Raw genomic sequence first — 13975 nt, forward strand, 5'->3', positions numbered from 1 at the left:
CCTCTCCAAGATGACGATGGTGATGATGATTTTACAATTAATTACTGGAACACTTCAGAAAAATGATTTTACCTATAGGATTCAGTGTCCTAATGGGCAGAATCTAAAGTAAAACATAAGACATGTGTTGACCAAGTAAAACATTTGGGTAGTAAGGTACATCCACATGATTTGTTTGATGTTAAATAAAACACAGTAAAAAAACTCGGGAACATTTATCTTAAAATGACATAAAAGTACACCATATGCAGATCCTGGCAAAATTTATATATAATAATGTTATGTAGATAATCTTATAATTTTGAAATATCATAACCAAACAAGTACTGTATGAATAAGATGCATAAATAGAATGAACTATTTTTATTTTCAAATTTCTCTAATGTTAAACATGCTAACCTAAATGTTAAAATAATATATAATTTAACTTAATTGCATTAAATGTTACATTTGTCATAACATTATATATTTCAATTTGATAAATACCAATCTAGTTCCAACATACTATGTATTTCATAATAAATTTCATTTTACTATTAAGTATTAATAATTCATATGGATAAGTTAAATTTCTCCTAACATTATCATTGTGTTTGAAAATACTTTAAGTTTCACAAGTGTTTTATAAAAAGTGAGGGTTATAGTAGAGAGTAGTTCTATTAGAACAACTAGTTAAGCTCAGTAATTCCCACTCCTTTTGAGGGCCCTCAGTATTATTAAGAAAATAATTTACAAACTATAACATAGGAATTATTTTGAATGAAAATTTCTATATAAGTATGGTTTGAAGTAGAATCAGGCTGGACATGATAGTTTATGCCTGTAATCCCAAAGCTTTGGGAGGCTGAGGCAAGTGGACCACTTGAGCTCAGGAGTTCAAGGCCATTCTGAGCAACATGTAGAAACCCCATCTACACAAAAAATACAAAAATTAGCCGGGCCTGGTGGTGCATGCCTGTGGTCCCAGCCACTTAGGAGGCTGAGGCAGGAGAATTGCTCGAACCGGAGAGGCAGAAGTTGCAGTGAGCCGAGATCGTGCTACAGCACTCCAGCCTGGGTGGAGAAGTCTGCATTTTTTGGTAAGGAGGTTGATTTTGACTAAATCAAATCAACCACTATTACCAAAGAAAAAGATCCTCTTTTCTTTTCTTTTTTTTTTTTTTGGTTTGGGACACAGTCTTGCTCTGTCACCTAGGCTGGAGTGCAGTGACAGGATCTCAGCTCACTACAACCTCCACTTCCCGGGCTCAAGCCATTCTCGTGCCTCAGTCTCTCAAGAATCTGGGATTACAGACACCTGTCAACATGCCCAGCTCATTTTTGTATTTTTAGTATAGATGGGGTCTCCCCATGTTGCCCAGGCTGGTCTCAAACTCCTGACCTCAAGTGATCCGCCGGCCTTGACCTCCCAAAGTGCTGGGATTACAGGCATGAGCCACTATGCCTGGCCTGAAAAATCCTCTTTCTTCTGTAATTCACTATCATTTTATTTCAAAATAATAACTACACAAACTTCATAACTCTGCAGGATATAATACAGAATAAGAAGATCCTCTGAAATCCTTTGGCCTCTTAGTATTGCTTAATAGTAATGTATACAAAGTTGAGTTAGGGGTGCTTTAATACTAAATCCTAAATTCTTTGGAAACTTATAAAAATGTATTTAATTTAGAAATACATGATTATTCAAATTTCCTTTAAACAATAATGTACAATGCATTAGAAAATTATATTTTGGCCATAACTTATAAATGCTACTTTAAATTACTTAAATTTAGCTTTTGCTTCTAAGATACAATACTAGTTACAGAAATATAGAAAGTAAGTTTTTCAGTGACACAACATAATTTATCCTAAGTTTAGAGCATGAAAACAAAGTTTTTTAAACAACAAGGTTACCAAATTTACTTTCAAATGATTTATTCTGCAATAAAGAAATACAGTTGCCAGTTAGAATAAGTATTTAATTACTTTAGTGACCAGGGTTGGAAATTTTTTATTGTCATTATACTTTCATGGCAAATAAGAAAAAATGACAAGCTAAAGAAAAATTATCCAGGTATGAGTCTCTGGCATGTTCCTCCTAACTCCTAACACACAAATATTTTTGTTACTTAAATAGTTTAGTTAGTTCAAGACAGAGCTTAAGGTAACACCCTTCTAATGCCTTTTTCTTCAATTTTTAAGGAATATGCAAAATTCCTTAATGACATGAAGCTACAAATACGTTAGGAATACTGTGTGTATGCATTACAGTTAGACTTTGTTTTAAAGATAATACATTATAAAGTGAATTTCAATAAAGCTTACCCTATTGAGTGCAATGGAGATAATATGTTTCACTTTTTATGTCTCTAAACAAACCTTTGGTTTTCTGGGGCCAGTATCAATATAATAGTTACACTCTTTTTTTTTTTTTTTTTTTTTTTTGAGACGGAGTCTTGCTCTGTCGCCCAGGCTGGAGTGCAGTGGCGCAATCTCGGCTCACTGCAAGCTCCGCCTCCCAGGTTCACGCCATTCTCCTGCCTCAGCCTCTCCGAGTAGCTGGGACTACAGGCGCCCGCCACCACGCCCAGCTAATTTTTTGTATTTTTAGTAGAGACGGGGTTTCACCGTGGTCTCGATCTCCTGACCTCGTGATCCGCCCGCCTCGGCCTCCCAAAGTGCTGGGATTACAAGCGTGAGCCACCGCGCCCGGCCAATAGTTACACTCTTATAGAGCATTCATACCTGAGAAGTTTCCCTATTAGAGGAAAATATTTACAAGTGTAAAAATGTAAATATTTACATTTCATTGTCCTTGAAGGAATCCTGATTTATAGAAAACTAAAAATGGTATAGGATCTTACATAAAAGAAAACAGTAACAAAAAAATGGAGATCAGAGTCTGTAAGGCTTAAAGGTTCTTTACAAAGAAGATATTATATTAATAGTAAAATATGATGTAATTGAAAATACTTAAAAGTATCTAGGGATTAAACTTAAGACACCCAAACCTAAATATCAACAAAAAGTAATCATATTAAAAATTTCAGCCATATTTTTAGTCTCCATAGTCTAGGAAATTAAATGTATGCAAATGTATATGCTTAAGTATATCTGAGAAAGAAACTAGACAATTGGAAGCAGTTATTTTAATCTCTCAATGGTCACATAGAAACAATTTTTTTTCTCTGAACAAAAAAAAATTTTTTTCTCTGCATTAAAGTTGGCCGTATGACCAATTATAAAGCAGAGTAATGTACAAATGATACTAGATACATTCTTATTGAATGATCATTCTGGGGTGATCATAGCATTCAAAATATATACTCCTTACATTTATACATGGTATTCGACATCATACCCCTTAAGATCTGCATTTTAAAGTAAGAATCTCAAGTGGGTACGTTTTATATATATCTCCATCCTATTGGTAAGAGCTTCAGCTTTTGACATAATAAGCAGAAAATGCAATTCACTCTTTTTTGAAGCAGCCACTAATACAAGGCCAAGCCTTTGAGGAATTTAAGAAGAGTCGGATTTCATGTGTATCCATTTTTACTTTAAAAGTAAAAAGACGTGATAGGAAAATCTGACCTACTTTCCCTCCCGTTCTGTTAGTTTTAAGCCTAGCTGGTACCCACCTATTAACCTATTTTCTATTTCAGGCAAATTTGCTTTCCATGAAAATGGCTTCAGAAACTTAAAAAAAATCCTACATAGATCAAAAGAGCTTATTTCACAGTGTATCTTCAATGCCATTAAATGATGGCAGAGTTGTTTAATTTGATATATATAAGTAATCAAAACACGAACTGATGGAAACATACCTGAGGAGACACCCACAAACCTATATGGAACACTTTCATTACTTTCGGTAAATTTTCTTTAGGCCATATCATGAAACTGATCCTCTTGTGAATTAACGAAAGTCACTAACAAGTACCTTGTGTATATAAGACTTGGAGGGCAAGCTGGATAATGAAAAAGAAAAATTTCCTAACAAACTACATTATATTGGCTGATAGAAACAAACTACTCTCTTTGGGTTGGAAAGGCCATTCCAATAAAAAATTTAGTTTACTCCTTATCTAAATGTGTCTGGAATTTTTCAAAACAAAATTCATCCTATGCTATGGAAAGTTCTTTGATAGAGATTATAGTATACTACCAGAAAGAATTCTTCCTATGTTGACAGTAGTCCCAACAAAGCCAAAGTAGATATATTGATGTATTTATGAGTTAAAAACTCCACTCACAGAATCACTATGTATCTGTTAAAAATGAGGTTAACCGTATTCAATTATCTACTTCTACAGAGTCAAGTCAAAGTCCTGGTGTTAGCGTCTCTTCAAACTTTATAGAATATATGGAGACTCTGTACTTATCAAAATGAAATAGACTAAAAGCTGTTATTTATAGCACTTGAAAATGAAAAAAATTAAAGGTTGCAAGGGAACAAAGAAAACATAAGAGATTATGTTGTGAAAATGAAGCAAACACTACAGCTCATGTTTAGTTCATTTTTATACCACACAGAGACTGAGGTGCTCAAATTGTTTTACAAATTAACATCATTTTAGAAGCCAGAAAATAGAACACTTTACTAAATAGAATAATATGGTATTATTTATCTATATAAAATATCATCTACGTAATAACGTAATATATGATATAACATTGCTTACATGTTCATTCCAGGCATTCCAGGGCCACCTAAAGCATTCAGTGGGGGTCTCATTGCACCTCCATAGTTCTGTAATGATAACCAAGGGTCAGACTACCACAAAACAAAAAAACAAAACCAAAGAGGAGGGGGAAAGAAAGGAGAGCACGTTAATGATTTCCCTACATAACTCCAACTGGATAAGGCCTGTGTAATTCATTCTCTGAGGGGTCCACTCTTGTATTTTTGCTTCTGTTTTAGCAATTACTTTGGTCTATGTCTTTTTAAAACCATGTGAATACGTATGATCACTGGAGCATGTTAAATGATTAAGGTATGGCTGCAATTATATTTCAATATATTTTATTAATATCCTAAGATATGTACAATAGTAAACATTTTCAAATGAAACATATCATAAATCCAAAATTCAATTTTGAAAGAAAAGAGTGATTCAATGTTTGAAATCGTCAGACCCAGAACAATGACATAAAGTCTGAAAACAAAACAGGTGAACCCAACACAAGAAAGTTAAATGCAAATTTCTATTCACAAAATAACATGTCCAACACAGAAATGCATTAATATACAAATACACAAAAATGTATAAAAACTAATGTATATTCAAAATATGTATGCATGAATTATATGACTCAATCAGCTTCTGTTAATATCTATCATGTGCATTCAAAGGATAAAAACATTTTAATGTTTTAACATGTACATGTTATTAGATAGTTTAGTTGCCATAGGGACAAAAAGACTAATTTTATCATTATTATCTTAATGTATTTTGACATTATCAACAACTTTCGCACTTGGCTTTCTGATACCAATATTCCTCCAACTCTTCTGGGTACTCTTTTCCAATTTCCTTTGCTAGCTCTTTTTATTTTGCTAACCCTTTAAATGTTGCTTTTCTCCAAGTTCTAGCTATAGCACTCTTTTCAATAAAACACATTTATGAGTAATCTTATCTGCCACCATTTGTTCAACAACTACTATTATATGTTAGGAATCTGAAATCTTTATATCTGATCATGATGTCTTTCCTAAGCTCCCAGATAACTCATACGTTGAACTTCATAGGATTTGTTTCCATCTGGATACCATCTTACTCACAACATATCTAAAAGTAAACTCAATATTACCTTCTCATGACTGAGTTCTTTGTACCGCTTTCCTCAGTCACTTCTGTGCGATCACCTTCCACACAATAGCCCAAGCTAAGAATTTCCAGGAGCTCCTTGATGTTTCTTCCTTTTCTTTCAAATTCCCATATCCAGTCAGTTACCAAAGTCCATTGATTCCATCCATGAAATAGCTCTTGAAATAGTTCTCTCCTCTTATTACTAATCTTTGTCACTTACTGAGACTACTGCACTGTCTTAATTGGTCTCTCTGATTTAGTCTCTCCTGCCCCCAATATATTCTCCAAACTGCCTCAAGAGCTATCCTTCTAAAACTCAGTCCTATTCATGTCACTTAGAAGCTATGATGACCCACACTACCTGTCAAATAAGTTTAAACTTCTCAGCGTGGCTCTATGAGGTTATTCAAGGCTCAGCCCCAGCCTACCTTTCCTGTCCTCATTTTCTATAATTTTCATCTTTATTCCCTACTCCCAATCATACCCTCCAACCTACTGGATTTAAGTTCAGAAACACATAATAGACTTTTATACTCATGTTAACTCATCTTCCCTGGCCTTTGACTCCAGAGTGTAAGCTACAGTTGATAAATGACATTACCTAGTTACATGCTATTCTCATTGTTTATTTACTTTTACTTTAAGGAAATCTTATTTAAATATCCAAATTTGTGAGCTATGGGACAATAGAATGATTTCTGTTCACACTTGAGACATTGGTTAAAAGGATAGCTATTTCCCCTAACCTCTGGATCAGGCATGGTGGTGGCAGCAGCAGTACTAGCAAGGGGTCTCTGAGATAAAGGTTAGTCATTGGAAACAAAATCTGAATGGTAAAATATAATAGAAATGCTTCACAAGAAAAGTCTCTCCTCCTTTTTGGTCTTAGAAGATCTCTGTTTTATTTCCCCTCATTTTTGATCTTAGAAGATCTCTGTTTTATTTTATCAAGGAAAACATTAATTTTCCTTATAGCTTTGGACATAGGTAGACAATGGTTTGACTCTCTGTTGCCACTGCCCCATTTCCTCTACATCTCTCTGTGTGTGATCTTGGGCCAATGATTCTCCCAATGATTTCCTAATCTTAATTTCCTTATTTGTAAAGTGATAATATTATCTCCCTTATAGGCTTGTTGGTTAATAAAATGAAATATAAAGCACCTACCATAGTACTTAGTGAATTAAAAGCATGATATTTGGTGCCCAAAAACTGTAACTGCTAACTCTTTTTTTTTTCTTTTACCATTGTTAATAAGAAACCAACTTAAATGAGTCCTCTTTTCACTAGCTTCCATAGACCTCAACACTAACAGAATTACTTGCCTCTTTATGTAATGGCTCCACAAAAAGTATGTAAATTTATTATCTAGACTTTCCCCATTACATAACAGTTTTTCTTTGTGTATCTATACTTCCTGCTAAATAATAGGTACCTTGAAGGCAGCATATCTATGTTACTCATCTTTGTATACCCAGTGTTCATGTATGGTGCCTGGCACACAGTAGGCCTTCCATGAATGATGAGCTAGTTCAAGTGAATTGTCCCAGGAAATGAGTAAGAAATTTTTCAATATATGCTTGATAGCTTTGCAAAATATTTTCATTTAGTGAATAATCTAAAGCAAAAAGAAAGAATAACAACTTGCTTTCCAAGTGCTATCAACAAAGGCAGAATGGGAAGACCTAATTTAGAATCACTGAATTTTAAAGCTGATGGCAACTATACAATTCCATCTGGTCTAATCTCTCTCCCACTGCAACGTTTCTGACAAAATGGCTGTTCATACTCTGCTTGGAAAGTTTATAAAGTCTTTCCACGGTTGGGCAATTTAATTTCTAGAAAGTTCTTCCCTGTACTGAGCTAAATTCTACTGCCCATCATAGATCTGAAAATATAGAATCAGTTTACTTTCTCCTTACATGAGAGACTATCATACATATATTGCCACCTCACCATTTTTCCACTCTTAAGTATCTTATTTGGAAATCATATGTTCCTACTTGTATATAACTTCTTTATCCTTCAGATTTCTAGAGAAACTAAAACTAGTTGGGGAGTTTTGCTTAATCACGTGGCACTTACTGCCCTTAAGAACACAGGTTAGCTAAGTACATCTTATTACAAAACCAAGTAGAAAACTGGTTTCATATATGATATTAGAAAAGATATTTTTCTTGATTAAATAGGTAGTTTTGTTTTTTTATTGAAAGGATTCTAATATACTTTCACTTTAAAAATAATGTACCACCACTGTATTTAGATTTAAAATAGATTAAGGGGTAGGGAAAAATATGCCTAGATTTGGGGCAAACCTTTATTTCTTCATACATGCATTATTAATCACATGTTAACTATATTCTATGTGTGCACTTTGCTCAAATCAACATAATCTAAGAATAATTAGATTTACATATTTCTTTGTTTTAGGAATTCAGTTGTTCTAATAGATAACTACTGTCCCCCAGTACCACATTGATCTTAAGCTCAAAAACTTATGAAAGTAACATCTATGTTAAAAAGAAATGTGTATTTTGTTTGCGCATAAATCTAGAGACAATATTTCAGACTTTTTCTACAATACAGCTAAAAATAAGGCAGATATCTTCTGCTCCTGGACATCATCTGTATGATTAAATGTCTGTTATGAGAGTTGTTTTTCCATTATCTCTCAAGAAACACAGCTAACCATTATTACAAATTTCACAGTTTGTAATGTATATGCTTATATGTTTTATATACCAGGTCTTATGAAATAAATGTCATAAGAGTCCCCTGATTCCAAATTATTTTACCTGACCTTTTTTTATTGTACTATCATATAAATATGACTCCTGCTTTCATTTAAACATACGATATGTACGTATAAATAATTTCCTTTAATCCTTATACTTTTTATATTGTGATTTTAAAAGTTACTGTAAGCATTTATTATTTCTGAGGTAAATTCATACCAGAACACTTAATTTCCATCATATTATACAGAAATAGTAAGAACACTGCCAATCCAAATGAAATAAACCACTCTCTCTGGTTTTAAAAATCGAAAGAATTGACACATATAATAAACTTAGCTATTAAACCCATCAATAAAAGCTTACCAGAAATAGAAACTGTCTTATTTTCTGTTGTAATTTACTGTGCTGTAAATACTGTAAAACTGATTCCTAAATAAGACTCTAGTTTTTGAAGTATTAAAATCTAATACTAATAATAGAGATGATAAAAATTTAAAGAGCAGCTACCCGAAAAATAAGTGAATAAAGAATAATAACTAAATTATAGGCACAAAGTTTTTGTGTATATTTAAAATGTATTTATTAAGAAAATCTTTTGGAAAAAAATCCTTTAACAGCCAGATTGGTTGGCTTAGTTTATTAAAGACTAAAAGTATACTTAGCCAATAAAATGCCTATGGAACTTATAAAGTCTTATTATTAATAGCTTAATGATGATTGGTTAACATGTATCATCATTCCTAATATGAATAGAAATAGGTAAGAATAATAATATCTAAATGAGTGTTTTATTAGCTCTTAAGGAAATCCATTGAAAATAACTGAGCCTAAATAAAAGAAACTGGTTTCTTTTGGTTTTGAGGTTGCCACATATATTTATGTGACACCATTTGTTCCTCTTTCCTTGGAACTGTATTTATATGGTGGGTTTTTTTTCCTATAATATGGCATCTCCAAAATGTCTGGCTAAATGAACCCCTTGTTTCAATATAGTTAATATACATAGTTACATGTTGGTTAGAAATAATGCATATATACAATACAAACATACAATACAACATATATTATTGTATGTAGGTCTAAGTCATATTATCTGGGTGTTGAGTTCTCAATTTTTTTACTCTGTTGGGAGCATAACAAAACATCAATTTAACTTTTAAAAAGTAGATATACAAAACAAGCTCCTAAAGTACTGCTCATAATGCTGTTTCTTGGAAAGGAAAAATGAGTAAGTTCATTATTTCAACCAGCTTTATGACATGTTAATCTCTGACCCACGAGGTAGAAATTTAAAATTATGGATTTTAAATTAGTTTCTTTGAAAAATGACATTATAAAATTAATTTCTACCCCAAGCAGTTTTCCCAAGAGAGACAAAAGGATGTTTTAGCTAAAATGCATGATATCCTGGAACAGCACTGTTAAAATGTCACCAACAGCTAGGACAGGTTCAACATCAGTGTATACTTCTGGGAAATTTTATAGAGCAGTCAGCTAACATCTGATGTATACTGATAGTACTATGCTTGTTCAATAAGACCCATTTTAATGTTTATTTCTAAATGGTTTTCTACTGTTTTCCCATTCTATCATGAAATATGATTGTAAAGAAGAAATTGTCAATGACAGTCTTTAAAATTTATGGAAACATATTTTATACTTACTCTTTAATATTTTCAATCAACTGGGTTTTATTTATTGATTTTTTTAAATTTTTTTTTTGAGACAGAGTTTTTGCTATTGTTCCCCAGGCTGGAGTGCAATGGCGCGATCTTGTCTCACTGCAACCTCTGCCTCCCAGGTTTAAGTAATTCTTCTGCCTCATCCTCTCTAGTAGCTGGGATTACAGGTACCTGCCGCCTCGCCTGGCTTACTTTTTGTATTTTTAGTAGAGACGGGGTTTCACCAGGTTGGCCAGGCTGGTCTCAAACTCCTGACCTCAAGTGATCCAACCGCCTTGGCCTCCCAAAGTGCTGGGATTATAGGCGTGAGACACTGCGCCCAGCCAACTAGGTTTTATTTAACTTAACCATCTCCTCAGCATAACTAAGAAAAGGGTAACAGTTACCTTTTGAATAGTAATTATAATGTATTTCCATACAGTGTATTTTCTCAAATAAATTAAAGGCTTAAATGATAGCACACTGTTAAAGTATGGTTTGTTGTTATATCGATTTGGCATGTCACAAATGTTATGTCCTCATGAGTCTAACAACTATGTTATATGAAGTCTGTAATGCATATTCTCATAGCCAGCAAATAACATAGTTTGTTTACATATATGAAGGAGGCAAAAAGCTCAGCATCTAGGTTTCTGCACTGATTTTTTTCAGTGCTCAGTTTTATTGTTTATTTATTTTTTTACTTTAAGTTTCGGGATACAAGTGCAGAACGTGTAGGTTTGTTACATGGGTATATGTACGCCATGGTAGTTTGCTGCACCTATTAACCTGTCATCTAGGTTTTAAGCCCCGCATGCATTAGCGATTTGTCCCAATGCACTCCCTTCCCTTGCCTCCACCCTCCCAACTGGCCCTGGTGTGTGTTGTTCCCCTCCCTGTGTTCATGAGTTCTTGTTGGGAGAACATGTGGTGTTTGGTTTTCTGTTTCTGTGTTAGTTTGCTGAGGATGATGGCTTCCAGCTTCATCCATGTCCCTGCAAAGGACATAATCGCATTCCTTTTTATGGCTGCATAGTATTCCATAGTATATATGTACCACATTTTCTTTACCCAGTCTATCATTGATGGGCATTTGGGTTGGTTCCATATCTTTGCTATTGTAAATATGCACTGATTATTTACCTGTGGTCCTAAGGGCACCATTCCTCTTGGAGGAGTCATTCTTTGCATTGGCCCACCCATATTTGGATGTCCTAAAAAAAGTATCAAGATATTAGCAAAGTAATGAGCATGAGTACTAAACCAGAGGCTAGCAGCTTCCTCCCTCCTGGGTGTTATTGTCTCATTTACCAAGAGTCTGAGTACTGACACCATCTTACCTTGGCTTCCAGACCACTTTTCCACCTCTTACCACTACCTACCCACACTCTCTATTAATGTCTTGACTGAAATTTTCTCTCTATTCTGTGGTGAATTAATTCTCTAACACCATTTGCTCCTCTTTCCATGGAACAGTACAATACAGCATTACATATCTGTGGTTCCTAAGTATCTCTGGAAGGATTTGGTTATTGAGATTGTTAAACTAATCAGGCCCCTTGCTGCTTAGCACCTTCTTTCCTTCTGCTCATCTTTCAGATGGGCTAAGGCCTCTATCTGAAAAAGGCAAAAGAAATAATAAGTGATATTATCACTTAGCTTCCTACTTGTTAGATGTTACATAAAAGGTTTTAGAATTATTAATTAAAATATGGATTTTTGGATCTTCATGTATTCTTTTTCTTATGTTATCACTACCCTCACTATCATGCATAATTAAGTGAGCTGGAAATATAAATCATTTGGCCATGTTACCTAGAAAAATGCAACTGGTATAACTATAGGAGATTTACTTATACAAATACAATTTTCCTTAAGAGATAAAAGATTTCCTCTATGGTTCTGCACATCAATTTCCCTTTCACTTTAGAGTAGTCACCTTGTTGTCGAGTTGGATCCATTCCACTGGGGAGTAATGGCTGACTTCCTGGGACACCTCCAAGTGCCTAGCAATTTATTAAGAAAAATAAAGAGCAATATTGTAAATATTTATAAAATAAGTGCTGTAACAATTTCTTTAAATGCTTGTATGATAATTACAAGAAGGCATTTGAGTATTTCTCAAGATTTCTTTTATTTCACATTCATTTATAAGTTTTGCAGGTTTATATACCTTAAATAAGTTCTTAGTTCTAAAAAGATTCTACTTTGTCCAATTTTGCGACAAATAAAATAAGCATTTTGAGGGAGCAAAGATCTACGTAAAAACTGTCCTATTTCTTCCTGAGAAGTATTACGCCTTTTCCAAAAATTAATATCCTAAGAATACTGAAATAACTAATTTTGCTTCTTACATGTAAATTCCCTGTTTCTACAGAATATCTTACTCATTTGAGATTACATAGCAGCAGGATGAAAATGCAAAGGGACCAATGAAAATTGTTTTGTAGTCACAGTTTCCCTAAGAAATTATTTAGCGAAATAATACTTAAAATAAAAATAAAATAAGCAATTTGGGTGTACGGAAAAAGGAAAGTAGAACTGACAAAGGTAGATATGAACATAACAGGGTTTGTTTCCTGGGATATATACTGAGCCGTAAGTTTCTAACAGTTGTCTCAGCAGTACTTAAAGCTGGATTAAGGTATAAATGATTTAAACCTACTGATCTTAAGTATATAAGCATACACATGTATGGAAAATCCTGACAACTGGTGAGAATTTCCATAAAAATTCACTAATTTAATTTAAAGCATGAAAGTTACATCTAATTAGTTACATATTCAACTATTTCAAAAGAAATTTAACATTAAATAATTTACATGGCCAGATCAGAACTGTTTCCTAAATTGTTATCACTTGGGATGAAGTAGATAGCTTCCATTTCCCAAGTCATTTTTGTAGTTTTTCAAAATTTTTGCTTATAAGCACACCAAATACATATTTCTTGAGATCCTACTATATTATCTGTTCCCAGATTACCTCTCCAGCCTAATTTCTTGCCACTGCCACACTCATGTTCTAACTTCCAGCCATACCAAACTTCTTTCAGTTTTTTTTCCTATTCATGCATTCAATCAACAATGTTTAAATGCCAACCACTAAAAACAAGACAAAACAAAAACTAAACTGAAAAAAAATCTCTCCTCTCAGGAAACTTACAGACCCTTAAGTAGTTATTGCTGACATTGTTTAGAACTCAGTTTAGGGATCACTTCCTAACAAAATTATTCCCTGTAGCCTCAATCTGGGATAAGCCCTCCTTCCATTTGTGTGTGTGTATATATACATACGCAAGTTATATTGAACAAATAAATATGCTGATTGAATAATTGTGTGTATACACACATACAAAGGAATTATCCCAGATTGTGTATATATGTGTGTATACATATTTGTGTGTGTGCATGCATGTATAATTTCAAACTTCCAGAAACTGCACAAAGAATTTCCAAATACCTTGACTCAGATTGCCAACTGTTAATATTTTTTACTGAATTTGCCTTATCAGCCTTTCTCCTTTTCTCTCTCTGTAAATATATATCTATTATCATAAATCTTTTTCAGAACTACTTAATAGCAAGCTGAAGACATGATACCTCATTACCCCTAAATACTGCAAAGTATAATTCCCCCAACAAGAATATTTCCTACATAACCACCATATAGCCTTTCAAGTCAGGAAATCAACATTGACAGCAACACTACCATCCAAGTCCAAGACCTCAATTAATTTTGCCATTTGTCTCAATAATGTTTCTTTTTCCTTTCTGGTACC

At 33.5% G+C, this 13975-nt stretch overlaps 1 protein-coding gene across 4 annotated transcripts in view; it reads right to left on the reverse strand.

Annotated features, from left to right (window-relative positions):
- The window catches only part of SSBP2 (single stranded DNA binding protein 2), a 329570-nt gene that overhangs the window by 43895 nt on the left and 271700 nt on the right, over positions 1 to 13975 (reverse strand). For 2 of the 4 annotated variants that reach the window (XM_004087403.3, XM_003261543.4), the window contains 3 exons: positions 12137 to 12203; positions 11341 to 11411; positions 4671 to 4762 (listed from right to left, as the gene is read on the reverse strand). In XM_004087403.3, coding sequence (XP_004087451.1) covers positions 4671 to 4762; positions 11341 to 11411; positions 12137 to 12203 — 230 coding nt within the window. The remainder of the gene's footprint in view (positions 1 to 4670; positions 4763 to 11340; positions 11412 to 12136; positions 12204 to 13975) is intronic. The other 2 variants (XM_004087404.3, XM_003261540.4) reach the window with 1 other exon arrangement.

This window comes from Nomascus leucogenys, chromosome 2, assembly GCF_006542625.1.
Source record: "Nomascus leucogenys isolate Asia chromosome 2, Asia_NLE_v1, whole genome shotgun sequence".
Lineage (NCBI taxonomy): Eukaryota > Metazoa > Chordata > Mammalia > Primates > Hylobatidae > Nomascus > Nomascus leucogenys.